The 17,370-nt window shown below is 38.1% G+C and overlaps 1 protein-coding gene across 1 annotated transcript; it reads right to left on the minus strand.

Moving 5' to 3' along the window:
• Positions 1-12,978: 12,978 nt before the first annotated feature.
• On the minus strand, positions 12,979-15,748 carry LOC133926895 (deSI-like protein At4g17486). The gene is made up of 4 exons (XM_062373055.1): positions 15,391-15,748; positions 14,773-15,060; positions 13,475-13,558; positions 12,979-13,305 (listed from the first exon to the last, which is right to left on the minus strand). The coding sequence occupies exons 1-4, from the start codon at positions 15,536-15,538 to the stop codon at positions 13,190-13,192; spliced, it is 636 nt and encodes a 211-aa protein (XP_062229039.1). The 5' UTR covers positions 15,539-15,748; the 3' UTR covers positions 12,979-13,189.
• Positions 15,749-17,370: the final 1,622 nt, after the last annotated feature.

Below are 17,370 nucleotides of genomic sequence, written 5' to 3' on the forward strand. Positions count from 1 at the left end.
TGCATTCGTTGCTTCCTTTCAGCCCCATGATGTTGGATATGTTTTATCTAATTCGAGTTGGTTCAATGCCATGCATAAAGAGCTTGAAAACTTTGAGAGAAAACAAGTTTGGGTCCTTGTAGAGCCACCCCCTAACGTTCACACCATAGGAACCAAATGGGTTTTCAAAAACAAATAGAGGGAGGATGGATCTGTAATGAGAAACAAGGTTATACTAGTGGCTCAGGGTTTCACTCAGGTTAAGGGGATAGACTTTGGAGAGAGTTTTGCACCTGTAGATAAGCTAGAAGCTATTAGGATGCTTCTTACATTCGCGACATCCAAGGGTTTCAAGTTGTATCAAATGGATATCAAGGGTGCTTTCCTAAATAGTTTCATTCAGTAAGAGATCTATGTTAGGCAACCTCTAGGCTTTGAGCATCCTAAATACCCATATAGAGTTTACAACCATAGAAAGGCTTTGTATGGGCTTAAGCAGGTACCTAGAGCTTGGTATGATAGGCTTAGGTCTTTCTTGCTATAGAATGGGTATGTGATGGGGTTAACTGATAAAACTTTGTTTACTCTCAGGCATGGCAATGATTTCTTACTTGTTCAAATATATGTGGATGGTATCATTTTTGGTGGCTCTTCTCATGCACTTGTGGCCAAGTTTGAAGAAACTATGAGCAAGGAGTTCGAGATGTTGATGATGTGAAAGCTCAACTTCTTCCTTGGGCTGTAAATCAAGCAATGCAAGCAAGGTACATTCATCCACCAGACGAAGTACATCAAGGATTTGCTGAAAAAGTTCGACATGAGTGATGCGAAGCCCTTGGCAATACCAATGGCTATCTCGACCGTGCTTGATCTAGATAAAGACCAGCGGGAGTACATGAGCATGATCAGCTCTCTCCTGTACTTAATGGTGACAAGACCCGACATCTACTTTGTCATTTTCTTGTGTGCTTGCTTCCAGGTTTCACCGAGGATGTCTCTTTGCCAAGCGGTAAAACACATTCTGAGGTACCTCAAGCATACTCTCGAGTATGGGCTTTGGTTTCTGTTTTCTCTTTGCTTTCTCTTCGAGGTTTTTTGGATGTGGATTTTGCTGGTTATATAATTGACAAGAAAAGTACCTCTGATACTTGTCACTTGTTGGGTACTTCTCTTGTGTGTTGGTCCTCTCGCAAATAGTCTAGCGTTGCGCAGTCTACTGTTGAAGTTGAATATGTAGCTACTGCTAGCTGTTGCTCATAGATTTTATGGATGGCTGCTACTTTGAGGGATTTTGGGTTGAATTTCAAGAGTGTGCCACTTTTGTGTGACAACACTAGTGCCATAAGTTTAGCCAACAACCCAGTTCAACACTCTAGAACCAAACACATAGATGTGAGATTCCACTTTCAAGATACCACAATGAGAAGGGAGACATTGAGTTGAGCTATATAGATACCCAATACCAGCTAGCCAATATATTCACCAAACCTCTAGATGCTACAATATTTACCTATTTGAGAGTAGAGCTTGGTGTGTGTTATCCCTATGATATTGTGTGAGGGGGAGTTATCCTTTGTATATACTCTATCTTACTTTTGTTGCATTTACATTACATTTGATTATGTAAGATAATCATAGTAGTTGAGCTTTGACTTGTATGTCTTTAGTATTTTCGATTGCTAAATTTGAATTTGGACTGAGTTGAGCAGTTGTGTGGAGCAATCTTTTAATCTTAGGCTCTTCTTAATGCTTTGACATGATACATTTCAAGAAAGTATGCTTTTTTTTTATGAAATTTGGCAATTTTATGAATCATGTACGTTATAAAATGCTACATTCTTGATCACCATGTTCGTAATTGCTTAGTCTTAATCAATGCTTGTGTTAAGGCTAGTTTGATGAATATCTTGCTCTTGGTCTTCTTGGGTCAAGATAGTAGATTGGAGAACATTGTACTATTTTTTCTGTCTTTCTTAAATGTTTAGCTCATAATAGAACCTTAGGAGAACATGTGTTACTTGTGTCATTAAGACACTACTTAACTTGATCTTGTGACCATCTTGATAACTTGTGTGAATCGAATAATCATGAAAATCAAATCTCTTGTGCTAAAATGTGATCTAATACGGTTGTCTTGAAGCCTCGAGGTGTTTGCCATACCCACACGACACTTTGCTTGGATAAGAGATAACTTGAGGATAAAATGAAATTCAAAGAAATGTGTCTAACTGTTTAATTCTTTTTAATCACTTGATTGATCTAAGTCTTGGTTTCATATTTGAGCATTTGCAAAGCCTACTATCATGAACACTTGTTTGCCTAGTTTAAGGTTGAAATTTACTACTTCTTAATGCTTGTATTGCCTTAGCACGAGTAGATGCTTATGTGGTGGTCACTTTGAAAATGATTCGGCTATGTGAAATTAAATGTACCAACCAATTTTTCGGGTTTAGCTTGTCAAGCTTCATGTTATTGTATCACTGTCTCTTTTTGAGCCTCTATGCGATTGTGAGCTCTACGTACTACTTTCCAAATCCCTTTGACATTTCTAGCTCTTGCAAATGTTTTGTGGTATACATGTAAAAGCTCATTTAGGATTGTACGTTCATAATGTTTTATCCTTGATGTTTACATTGCTAAAGGGGGAGAATATATGCACAAAGATGAGAATATGCATAAATGTGCTTCAAAGGAAGAGAAATGAGAATATTTGCGACAAACCTCAAAGAAAAATGAAAAATGTGCATTAACCAAGGGGAGCATTTGTCTTTGAGTTTTTTTTTTTAGTTTTTCTTGCTCTTTTGAGGTTTTGGCTTGTCTTTGCCCCTCTTCGGCCTTTTGCAATCTTTCTTATGCCAAGTGACATGGTTCTTGCTCTTTCTCAAGTTTTGGTCACTTGGACATGCTTCAATTCTTCAAACCTAAATCTTTGTGTTTTTGAGGTTTGTCAATGCACTTATCAAGGGAGAGATTGAGGAACCAAGTTGAAATATGCATTGGTTTGCATGTGATGAGTCATTGACAATGTTGGATTTGAAATAATTTTGGTTGGCATGAGCTTGTGTGTGTGATCTTATTTATGGCTAACCAAAGTTTAAATTAGAGCAGACTGTTTCAGAGTCCAGAAAATTATATCTCACCAGAACATCCGGTGTGTGGTTTTTTTACCACATCGGATAGTCCGGTGTTATGGTGAAATGAGCACCGGAGCATTTTTAGTGTTGAAGCATAGATGAAAGAAAACATCGGATGGTCCAGTGATGGACTTTGAGAGCGCTGGAGTATTTTCTGCAGAGAGGAGATTTTTGGCGCCAAGTTTTATTATGTACGCTGAATACTCCAGTGCTAAGATTGTGAACACTGGAGAATGCACCGGACCTTTTCTTGCAGTAGGGTGGTTCGGTGGATTGGCACATGCCGGATTATCTAGTGATGGACATGAGATCACTGGAAGCTTTCACCAGACCTTTTCTTGCATAGAGCAATATTTTCTTGAAGCGGATAGTGTTACACTCACCGGATGATCCGGTGTTCACATTTTCTACAGGATGTGCTCTGAGTTTAATTTTTTTGATTTTGGGCTAACCTGGAGATGTTTTGGAGTTTGGAGAAATGTGTTTGCCTATCTCATGGTGTGCATGTGATGAATGTAACTTAGCAGTCGACGGCGGGTGATCGGGACTAAGCGGGTGCTTGGTGTCGGACGATTAAGGAGGTTAGGCGGAGTTACGGGTGATCCTAGATGTACATGTGGAGGTCATGCAAAGCATGAAGCGAAGGTGAAGACGGTGTGTTGACAAAGTCAAGTTAAAGAGAAGTGACAAGGAAGCTCAAGGGATTGGCAGCGGGATTGACTTGCTGGTAGTAAGGATCGCAAGATGAAGTACATGTGTAGACATCAGAGCGCTTGCTTAAGGTGTAAGCAAGTGGCGAGTCACGCTTTGATCAGCATGTAGAAGGTTTTGCGGTTTGACCTCAAAATCGTGGGAGGATTGTAGGAGTACATGGCACCATCGCGAAGCTTGTGTCATGAAAATGCTAAGTTGTGAAGGCGCCATGGCCGTCCGATGAATGTAAAAGAAAATGGACCTAAATGCTCTTGATGGTAGGTAGGAGTGTACTACAAGAGAGGGATATTTTGGGAAAAAGTTAAAAAAACTTAGGGGTTAGGTTTTTAAGCCTATAAATAGAGAGGTATGACTATAGGAGATGATGAATCAGCCACTTAAGCATATTATGCTACTCATTTGAGAGCCTAGTGCTAGGGTTTTATAAGAGAAGAATGATGAGTGTTTAACCTATTTATTAGGTGAGAGTTTTGAGTGAAAAATATTTGTAACCCATCTAAAATAGGGCTGATCTCTTTGAGTAATGAAGTTTATATTTTTTTCATATGCTTGAATTCCCCTCCTTCTAGTTTTCCTTTATTGGTTCCCTTGCAAGTTCGCAAGTTTTCGATGTTTCATTGTGATTTCGTTTTGATTTTTGGGCTGAATTTTCAGCATCTTGTGAAGTCATTCTTCTTGTTGCTAGAGGCATTAAAATCATATACGAGTGTATACTTATGGGTCTTGAACTCCATTGCTCTAGATCATCAACTTGGAGAATTTCTTCAACCGGTGACCTCATCTTTGATTTTTGAATCTTTCTTTTCAAGTTTCGAACTTTGTGTGGAGATGAGTTATGGATTGGTTTGCTGTGGAACCTAGTGTTCGATTCCAACCATGAGACCCATCTTTGATTGAACCTTCAAGTTTGGTTTTTGAATTCTTTGAGTTTTTGTTCTGTTCTAGACGGATCTTACAAGTTGAGCTCTGTGTTTCTGTATTTTGTGTTGCGTGTTATTCTTGAGTTGTGTTGGATGATAAAATCGGAGAAGGTCATCTATTTCAAAATAAATTTGTTGAGACACTTATTCATCCCTCTCTGATCGTCATTCTTAGTCCTACAATTATGCTTTAGTTGGTTGCCAACATTTGCAAATAACTAGAACATTTTGTTCACAAATACTTGGCACTTTACTGTTTCTAAGGCATGTTTCTCAATATGCCTGCTAAACTCTAGTGATACCCTCCACTTTTCGGACCAAATTATCATATGCGTTAGCTTGATAGATTATTGCTGCATTTTGTCCAGAATTGATCCAAAATATCATTCCCTATTGTTATGCCAAGATAGCATGAAATAAGACTAGCCTATCTCAGGACATACATGATACATCCATGACATTAATGATTCAGCTTTTGTGACGCTCTAGGGTTTTACGAGGCAAGAAGCAAAGCAAAATACAAATGAAGGAAAAAAAAACTCGTCACAGCTATAAAATAGCTAAACATATAGTTTCAGATTAACTGAATATTCCCTTTTCTTTCCTTGTGCATAAGTCGTCACAGAAACATTGAAAGTGAACCCTCACAAAACATGGGGGGAACCACCAGATGGTCACAGCTTCTAGATCATGCTTAGATCTTATTTACTTTAATGGGGACAATAAATTGATGCATACATGGTCTTAGCTTTCATTAATTATGTTTTGATGTCTCCCCCGATTATATATAAGTTTCTACAACCATTAATTGTGCCATATATGTCGATTGAATACTCAATTGGTGAATGATGGCAGTTAGTACTCTGTCTGGCATATTAGGATTTAGAAAAATCTTTGAAAGTATACTTTGACCATTAATTTATTTTGCAATATATTTTCAATTGCTATAAAATCAATATAGTATTAAAAGATCTATAAAATATGGATCTATTGATACCACTTTTGTATATTAAAACATGCATATAATTTGACTAATTGTTGATCAAAATTTATAAAGTTTGACTTCTCTAAATCCTAATACGCCCTATATTTTGGGACAGAGAGAGTATATTGGAGTATGAGTTTGTGTAAATGTAGAATCCTTATTAATTATTGTCAATTAATTAAACATATGCTCAACCTATTCGTACATTACTACATATCCCCGTGCATGCATGCACGTACTACTATAGAACCCCTCATCATTGCCGGTTTAAAAACCACTTTACTGTCTTTTTTTAATCGGCATTGATTAAGCGGCAGTGATAATCATGAATTAGGATTATCACCACCGGTTTGGGAATCAGCAATGATAGTAATTTTTACTGCCGGTTCAAAAACCGCTTTACTGTCAGTTTTTGAACTGGCAATGATTAAGCGCATGATTATCACTGTCTACCTGAGAATCGACAGTGATAGTAAGTTTCACTGCTAGTTTATTTACAAACTGGCAGTGATAACTCAACTTCACTGCCGGTTCATGTAATAAACCGACAGTGATAACCCCCGATCCTCTCAAATTTGGCTATTGTCAACAACACATATCACATATTCAGAAAATAACATATATACACAAGTATATATACATACACAATTCATCACAGATCTTTCTAGCTCAACACGTTTCATTCACAAATCGCATATACATACACAATTTACATGTCATTCATGACAGTTTTGCATCAAGTTCGGATTAAGAATCTACAAGAATGATAAGCAGTTTAAGCCCTCTTCTACCCAAAGTTGTTGAACTTCGCAAGCCCCAAGTGCTTCTTGAAGGGTTTGCTCTACATGTCGGCTCATAAAACTCGCCTTTTGCACTTATGACTTCATTATTGATGAACCCGATGACTTGTTCTTGAATTGCGTTGATGTGATGTTGCAGGAGTTGACATGTTTTCAACTTGATTAGTTGTCATTAGAAAAATTAAAGAAATCAATCCTTGAATATGTATAGAAACTGAGAAGTAGGCATCAATATGTATTTATACACCTATGCATCATCTTGGATCACATTATCTCTGGTGAATTTGTGCATAAACTCACATACATAGAAGGCACATAAATTGTTGCCTAATTTATGCCTATTACACTGAAAAAAAAGATATGAAACATCAGTAGCATGAAACGAGTCATATAGTAAGAATTGGAGACATAATATTCTGTAAGTACCAGAAAGTTGGTTCGGACATTGAAATCCTTCGCATATCGACGGTGTCGAACACTCTTCCTACAATATCATGTGTATGCCCTGTGCATGATTATAAATAGTATTTTTAGACTTAGATTCAATCGAATGGAAAAATTACTTGAGAAAATAATAAAATGATCGACTTTACCTATTTAGCAAGTCTATGATAGATTGGTATTGTTTTTGTGGTCTCCTTTATGAGTCCATGAGTCCAATACAACGATCTTGCTAAATAGGAGGATCTAGCTACTAAAACCTGCAAATACACACACACACACACACATACATACATACATACAACCAAGCCACAACAGGCTATCAACCTAGCCCGCGTGTGCAACCAGAGCGCACCCGCCTCACGCCCCAGCCTCCGCCTGCCAGGTGTCCTCACCTTGTTCCCCAGGCGCCCCCACCCTACGCGCAACTACTGACCACTGAAGGCGTGACCAGCTACTAAGAACTAATGAAATAACTACTAAAAAAATACTAACACTACTGAACAAACTATTAATACTACTAACAACTACTGAACAAAACTACTAAATAATTATACTATAACTTGAAACTACTAAACAATTACTGAGAACTACTGTCACTATTGAACAAACATACTGAACAAAAACTATTGACACTGTTGAAGAAACTACTGTTACTACTGGTAACTACTGACAACTACTAACACTACTGACACAAACTACTGAATAGATATACTATGACTTGGAACTACTGACACTACTAACACAAACCATTGAATATTTTTACTATAATATGGAACTACTAAATACTGAACTATTGACGCTACTGAATATTTTTTCTATGACTTGAAACTACTAGATAACTACTGAACAAAACTATTGATAATTACTGAAGCATCTAAATCATAGTTTTTTACTATGACATGGAACTACTAAATACTGAACTATTGACGCTACTGAATATTTTTTCTATAACTTGAAACTACTAGACAACTACTGACATAACTACTGAACAAAACTATTGATAATTACTGATGCACCTGAATCATAGTAAGTTTTCACACTTTTACTTGAAAACATCCAAACCATAGTAAATTTTTAACTTATAGTAAATTTAATGGCCAACCTATAGTAAAATTTCACACTTTACTTGAAAACATCCAACCCATAATAAATTTTCACACTGTATTCAACCTATAGTAAAATTACTGAAGAATTCAAATCATAGTAAAATTCTCATACTTAAAAGCATCCAATCCATAGCAAAATTACTAGAGAACTACTGGATGATAGATACTAGCACTACGTGAAAAAAAGGTCATAAGTGATGGGTGATGAGTCTCGCACCTGTCACCCCGAGCACGTCACTGATGACTAGTCGTAAGTTGGGTTAGAACTCATAACCAATGATGTCATAAGTGACGGGTCATAATCTTGACTGTCACTTATGACTTTGTCAATGATGAACTATTTTCGCATTTTTAGGTTACGAAAAAAGTCAAAAAAAATTCACCCATGCCATCCCAAGGCAGGGGCCATCACCACTCGCCATTTGTCACTTACTATTTTTCACACTGTTTTTATAGTGTGCGTTCCGTGGAGATCGAACCCACGACCTACCCTCACGAGTGTAGCCGCCTTACCACCTCACTCTCGCGTGCGTTCTGAAGGAAGCCGGATATTTTATTCTTTTAACCTTTTTTACCGAGGGTCATCAGCGACGAGTTATAACTATGACCAGACACTTATGACAAGTTATGACCCATCACTAATGATTATTTTTGCCAAATTGTTGATACTGAATTCAGTGAATTGTTGATTACTGAATTATTTTTACATATAAATTTTTTCTTCATCCAAAGTTGTACAAGTATTTTACGAATTTCAGAATATCTCATGCCAACGATCGCAATTTGATAGGTGATTGGAATGCCTTTAGTAAAATAGATATAACATTTGCATATGAACTCCGATTTTGATATTATTTACTCTACGGTCATCTATAGAAAAATACATCTATTCCCCCCCCCCACGATGGGTTTGACAAATTTTTCGAGGCCAAATTTGACTTGGAAAATTGAGTTCTCGCCCCGTGAAGTTTCTGCATCGGTTTTAGAACGCGCGTTTGTGTTCATAGTTGTCACCCCTTACATCAAACTTGAGCAGAAATGTATAATAGTTTCTATTCTAGTACTGTTGAGGTGAGAAAAAATAAGAGAAAATAAAAAAAATAAAAAATTATGAGGCAGGTGTTATTTTTTAATCTCCATACACCATAATATGTAGCATCTTACCCATGCCTCCATATGATTATGTGCTTCGAGCAACATTCACTCGTGGATAAGATGGCAAGTTCCTTTCTTAGTAGAAAAAAACTAAGAATATTTTTAACTATATGATCCTTTGTGTCTGGTATTCAGATGATATTCCCCATCGATCGGTTCATGCAGCTAAACTTGTTTGTACCTGTACTCATTTGCACGCTGGGATCCATATCTTTATTGCCCATCCATAGCGCTACACGATAAACTAGACGGCACTTCATTGTATTAGTGCGCTATAGATTTTTGTCATTTTGGAATATGCAGGTACCCAAACCCTTCATAATTCCGCAAAAAAATGAACGAATATGATAGGACCACAATGTTTTATAATTCTATTATTAGTGACGGATCCGTCACTAATGACTTGCATAATAAGACCTGTTACTAATGAATTAGTCATTAGTGATGGGTCACAATTTGATCCGTCACTAATGACTGGCTTAGATAACTCATCATTGATGAGTTCTCATTAGTGATGGGTTATAACTTGATCTATCATTAATGACTGGGCTAGTATGATCAGTCACTATTATCATCAGTGATAGGTCATGTTACAACCCTTACTAATTTTATGTCTATTTTGTCTGTTTTTCACGTAGTGTGGATAACTACTAAAGAATTACTGAATGACAACTACTGAACAACTACTAAGTAGGGCATCACAGAATGAGAGACATGTAGTGGGTATATATATATATATATATATATATATATATATATATATATATATATATATATAAAGTTGTAGAATAAAAGTATGTATATCTTATTGTTTGTGAGGGAGTCAAGTACTTGTCTATTTAATGTCTAAAAAGGTATGGTAGACCGTTTCAAAGGATTTTCTTGTGCTCCAGAAAAAAGAAATAAATACCGGAAACAACACAATTCACCCAATTGTGCTACTATAAAAAAATGTCGTACAAATATTACTGGCTTCAACTTGCAATTGTTACGATGCATTCCCCTAATCCAAGCATCCAACTATAGCAAACAATTCTTTGCCATATTCTTCGGGTAACAGCTTATATCCTCAATCGGCAAAATGTATATAAACATATTAATATTATCACAAGCACATTTTACCGCATTGTGAATCACGTATATGCAGTCCCAGGAACTAACGTATGCTCACTAGAAGGCAATGCATGAGATGACAAAAATATATAATCGCTAGGATCGCCGGACAGTACCAAAATTTCAACCAAAATAAATTTATGCAAACAACAGAACTGGTGTTCTATTATAAAGATTCATGAAACTAATTTCTGGTAGTGTGCAAACAAGATTCCACTAACAATTTCTCAGTAAACCAAATAGGGACAAGAGGAAGTAAAACCCGGGGCGTTGGGGTGGCGTCGCGCAAGTGGGGCACTAGGGCGATAGCTGGCAACGGGCATAGGGTGACTATATATGTTGGGGCTTTTGCAAATTTGCTACTGGTTTTTTATTTTTTGCAAGAATGCCACTCGAATGACAGTTCTGATGGTATTTTTGTAATTTTTTAGTGGCAAGTTTGCAATAACGATTCAAAACAGTGGTAAATTTATAATTGTCCCATATATGTTTGAATTTGTATTCAACGGTATCATTGTCGACTATAGTATAGAACCGGCAGTGATACCCTTTACATCACTGCTGAATCTATATTAGAACTGGTAGTGATACGTTATCACCTTCTGTTCTATGTTTGAAAACGGTTTCTTATTATTGTAATCAATTTATGGATAACATATATAGTCATCACAATTATTTAACTTGTACGTCGCTACAACGCTAAAAAAAGCTTCCATGCCGTTACAGAACTTTGGGCTGCTATGGACATCATCGTACGTCCATATTCGGTCCATTTGCAATTTTATTAATTATTATAAATTCATTGAATTAATATGAAATAACTATATATTTCAATTAATTATTATCAACAAAATAGAATATAATTCTAAATAATGATAAATAAATTCATACCTAGAATATGTATATCTAAAAATGATTATCTTTAATTCACTAAGTCAATTAGAGCTCTAGCTCCATCAAAATTCATCATCATGAAACAAACGCCTATTTTAAAAAATGTAGAACAATTTAGCAAATAAATATAAGTAAAATAAAATGTAGATGAACTTCCTAACTTGGATAATGTATACTTAAAATCGATTATCTCAATTCACTAAATCAATTGGAGCTCTAGCTCTTTCAAAATTCATCATCATGGAACAATCACATATTTTCAAAATTTAAAGTAATCTAGCAAGTGAATATAAGAACAAATGAAATGTAGATGAACCTACTAACCTTAGAGCACATAGGTCACGCGCGTTGATTCCTCCAAATTTTGATACCTCTTCGCGCAAGATCGACACAAAGAGTCACCGCCAAGTAGAGCAAAGCTTATCTGTTCTGCTCGGGCTTGGGGGACAATGGATTATATATATACTGTGATAAATCACTGCTGGTTCTAGACACCAACCAGCAGTGATAAAGAAGTATCACTGCTGATCAAAGACAACTGACAGTCTTAACGGCTCACTGATTGATCGGCCGTTGGAGCCTGTGAACCGGCAATGATATCTTATCGCTGCCGGTTATTTCGAACCGATAGTGAGAAAGAGGTATGGATGACTTGATCTATAGTAGTGATGCTTAAAAGATGAGGTGTCTTCATAAAGTTTGCATTGTCTTTTCACCATCACAGTTTTGCGGCAGCTGAATTGATTTGCATATATTGTTTCTATCTTGCTTGGATTACTCATCTATATATCTCCAGGAATTGTTTTGGTAGCGAGTGCCCAACCCAATTCAGTTTCAACGCATGGCATGTTGTATACCTCAACCAAAGAAAAATCTTTGGACCCAATACTAACATTATTTGACCTTTATTTCATTTGGCGACTAGCGATCACAGCCATATATAGATTACAGAATCCTGTATTCATGTGTTGTTCCAAGCTAGGGTGATCGATACAGATGACCGCTGGGCTCTTGTCAACCGCTAGGTGTGTGGGCAGACGACCTGACGACTTCACCGATGCAGATGAGGGAGTTTGGCCACCATAGACAGCAGCACTCAACTGTTTCTACCTGTCAACTAGTTCAATCAAGGGGATAAACTGAACTGACACGGTAAATTGTTTGGTGTTGGGGCTTGGTTCTGAGATGCTCGACTAACTAGATCAGTTCGTACTAGAAGAGGACAATTTCAACATAATCTGAACAAACTTTTCAACTTGGACTTCCAGGTCGACATGCTTATAAATAGCACCAGAAGTAACCCTGGAAAATAACAATCTGAACGATTAACAAAATCCATTAAAATATAAGCTGAAGGATTTCAACAAAATCTGACCAAACCTTGCAGTTCCAGACTTCAGAGGCTCAGGAAGATGCCCCACTGCATGAGAACAATCTGTTCTGAAGGATTCACAGGACCTATCCAACCAGCCTCCTTCGAAACATTTTCTGGTGGTCTTCATGAAAGAACCTCTACTGGGCTACTTATATTACAATGCGGGAGAACAGTCTACATAAACTAATTAATTCAAACAGTGCAATGGAGATATGAATATACCAGAATCATACATGGATCATATTAAGTTATCAGGACCAACGCACCCAGCCTACTCTTTTGACTTGCACTTTTACAGAAGAATTCAAATAAAAATGCAGGCTGCGAATCTCAGACTACAGAGTGAGGGCAGTAAGGTATTACAGTGTTGTACAAGTGGAAGGAACAAACTTAATCATGAATGTGGACCTGTCACTGAACATTACAAAATACCAGAACAGGATGGGCTCATTACATTTTAGATTACAAAAATTATAATGTACACAATGAATGACAAACTGCACATTGAATGTTGAAAACCGTTACATTTTAGAATACAGAAAGAGCTCAGCGCATGGCTTCAGCAGACTGTCACCTGTGAACCTCTTTTACAATTGAATCCTGACCAACAGAAGATGTTGGAAGCAGGTGTCTGTCTTCCAAGTCATCTTCGTCAAAGTTATCATTGCTGCTTGTGTTGGAACCATCTAAAAGTCAAGGGCAACAAAAAGACATAGGTATGAGATTAGATAGCATTAAGACGTATAGACATGACATATGACAACAAGAAGATGTATATACATAAGATTGACCCATACGAATAGCATGATCAACCAACAATATAGCAAATAAGAAATGAGGAACATCAGTATCTACCTGAGAAACGACAGTCAGCAATATGCTTTGTCTCAGTCGACTCCAACCGCATGCTTTCTGGTAGAAGGCAGTTAGAAAAGGCGCCTGAAAATAATTTGGATTATCCCCCATACTAAACTACACATGATATAATGCATTGCTTTTTTTTCAAGATGTGATGTCTCCTAGCAAAATAACCATACAGAACAAAAGGCGTACATGTTTTGACATGAACCTACGATGGTAAACCCTGGGATGCTTATAGGATTTGTAAGTGACTCAGTTCCATCCATCAATACCATTTTTCATCATGTAAGATATTGGCATCAAGTATTATGGCTTATTTACAGTTATCTCTCTCATGGGGCCTCACATGCACCATGAGGAAATATCTGGTCAATATACATTACCAGAATCTCTGCCAAGACTGATACACAGTGTGTTGCAGGGTCAGGGATAACTAGTTATGAATGACTAGAACTAACCTGTATGAGTCACACATTATTCTATAAAACAAAATCCATCTAGGTTCTGTTGGGAAGTTGCCATCTTTCCCCAGGAACTAGCTAGTTCTGTTGGGAACTTGCCATCTTTCCCCAGGAACTAGCTAATTCTGCTGGCAACCGGCAGAGAATGGTCAAACTTTTAAATTCCAGAATGGACTGAGAAACTATATGTTCAATATATTAAATCAGATGGATATAGAAAAATCAACAGCATGTTGATCATAGATTTGCCTAGGGTTATGTATAAGCTGGATCATAATTAATGGCATTGACATTTTAATCACACTTGGACAGGTATTAATAATCATTTTCTAGTCCGATCATTCAATGGTGTTCATTTGTGCTGCCAATCCTTTCTAGTTCTATGTACCTTATCATCACCCTCCGAATAATCCACGTACTTTATGCAGCTATCTCTCTTCCTGTCATGTCAACAGCTGGTACTTAGGCATGAAATAGCATCTGATTCTTCAATCCCACACTTGATCTCGACATCTCTATCGGATACTACTACTACATCCATTTTCCTACAGCCTTAGCACATGGCCATCTTCTCCTGCTCAAAGCACAGTTTCCTAACTTGCCTAGAATTCTAGACTTATAACCAGGGTAAGCTAGGAATCAGAACTCCAGATACTACAAGATGAATTTCTCTGTCTGTGTCTGTTTTCCCTGACCAAAATGGATAGGCTTTCTTACAAAATTATACAACAATGTAATACACCAAAGTGATAATATGAGATACTACTTGGCAGTAATATAATCATTAGAAACTTTCAGAGACAATAATGTAAAAGGAGAACTGTTTATTACCTAGCCTAGCGAGTCGATTAACCCAACCAGGAATTGGTTTTCCTGTCAATCTGATGCTAAGATCATCCGTAAAGTGGTTACAGTTCTTGGAAATGAGGTGGTAAGTATCTCCATGATATTCTGAGGCCATTCTCTGAATAAATTCTCGAAATTCCAAGGGATTCAGACTTGTATGGCCTATCAAAACCGAACATCTGTATATGAAGCCTGGGCAGCTCTTTGGTTCCACCTCAAAAACCCCACTTGATGGGTGATCATGTGCTCCAAAACTGTACTCCGATCCATGGACTGTTCCAGAGTAACATAAATCATAAACAATTTGCACACTTGGATGGAAATAACAATACATAATGATGCAGATGGATTAAATGTTCTAAACACGGCACAAAAATGTTTTTCAAGTTTCTATGCTCATCATAAAACTATGACAAGAGCACACAAGATACAGGCATATTCAGGGAAATCTGTACAGGAATGCAAGAGAAAGAAAGAGTCTCTGCACTATTCATTCTTAATAGATCAACTGTAGTACCTCCCAGAATTCTCTCGGGCCCAATCAACCCCCCCCCCCCCCGATAAAGTTGCCATTTCTGACCTCGATCCGGCGGGGACGCTCACCTTCGACAGCGGAATGGAAGATGCCGAGCCCACACCAGTGAAGGTAGTTGTTAAGCGGCGTGAGGTCGTACACGTTCAGAACCACCGGGTGCGCTGCCCCACCCGTCGCCTCCCCGGCCGCCGCGCCGACCGAGGCCGCTCCGCCCATCGGCCACCTGCCCCCCTCCACGAGGAGATCTCCCACGCTTCGCCCACCGGGAACAGACCCACCGCGCTGCCGCCGCCGCCGGCGCGCGAGGCGCTAGGTCCTCCCGGGGCGAGCGCTAGGGTTTTGATCTGGAGGGGGGAGGCGAGATCGCGGGGGGCGCTTGAGGAATCGGAGAGCGACTGAGCGAGGGAAGGAGGCGACGGGCGGGTCGGGGAGCGTGCTTCGGAAATACTTTTCGCACGTTGGTGAGGGAAGGTTGTACGATTGATAAGCCACCGAGTGGTGGGGCCATAAAATTGCAGGGCCCAGATGTCAGTGTAGTAGGTGGTTTGTATGATGTCCGAATTGCACGGTGGGGGCAGGCCTCACGGGTGTCCGACTGGTATGGTGGGGCCGAGCAGGGGATCTGAGGAGAGATTTGGGTTACACCTTGCAGGCTTACACTACGGCCCGCCATGGTTTTGTCGCTACATCTGTCCTAACATGGTTTTGCCTGGATCATTGATCTTGTTGATCGGTTCTACTAATACACATTTCTTTAAGGTTTAGGAAGGCACTACTGAAAATTTTATTTGGTAAAATTCTTTTTACGAAGAACTAGTGGAAATGGTTTTATATAAAACAAGCAAGAACAATAAAATATGATTCATGGCGAACTATGCAATGTTTAGGGCCATTTTACGTTGGCTATGATGAACTCATTGCAAAATCTAGTTAGTTAGAGGAACTTTTGCTAATCCTTTTGTTACAAATCCAAAAGGATGCTTTAAACTAACAACTAGATAAAATTCTAAAACAAATAAGTGCTTTTGAAAAGCCACCGCAATGCAATGCCAAACAGAGATAAAATTTAGAAACAGCTAAGTGCTTTTAAAAGCCACTGCAATGCAGAACAAGGCCTTATAGAATTGTATTCACAGTTGATAAGCAAATATATGTCAGATACGAAATAATTCAGGATATGACACTCAATTGAGTTGCAATTCAGGATTTAAAACTCGAAAACCACAAGCTTCAAATTATAGTGTAGTAGTCTATATAGAGACATGCATCACTAATCGTAAGAAGAATAGCACTAGAAGGTCTTTGAAGTATATAAATTTGCACGACCAAGCCTTGGAAGTCTAGTTTTGTTTATGCAAGCCCCTTCAACTATTTGCCCTTGCACAATGAAGTTTTTAATCAATTAGACAGGGGCCACTCAACTATCTACTTTTTTTCTATTTTAGCTCTCATGTTATTTGTATTGTGTCATGGCACCACTACAGAATATCACATATGTGCCAGTCCATCAGTGCTGGTTCAATAATAACCGGTACTATTGACGTATCAGTACTGATTCTTAAACTCCTACGGACGAACAACTGCTGACGAGTTAAGAACCTGCACTGATAGACACTACCAGTGCCTGTTCGTTGCTGGAATCGGCATTGATCCAGTTCCATATACCAACCAATATTGATGGGGCATTACAGTATAAAGCCCTCCTCCCCAAGCACAACCAAAGCTACCGCAAGCCCACCAGAACAGCACCGTTCGTCATTTTTGCTATCTCTATAGTTGGAGGAATCAAGATTTGGAGGAGTCAAATGCTCTAAGGTTAATAAGATGTTCTATATTTCTTTTTTAGATAGATTTACTTGGTAGATTGCTCTAGGATTGATGCTTGGTGCTTGTTCTACGGTTTTGGATTTAGAGATGCAATTGAGATCTAATTTACGAAAATTTGCAACTTTGTCATTGTTAGATGTATAGAGATGATCTACATTTAATTCTTAGTTGGATTTAGTTGTTATATTGCTCTAGATTTGAATTTAGATGATTGTTCTTTG

The sequence above is a fragment of the Phragmites australis genome, chromosome 8 (assembly GCF_958298935.1).
Source record: "Phragmites australis chromosome 8, lpPhrAust1.1, whole genome shotgun sequence".
Taxonomy (NCBI): Eukaryota; Viridiplantae; Streptophyta; class Magnoliopsida; order Poales; family Poaceae; genus Phragmites; species Phragmites australis.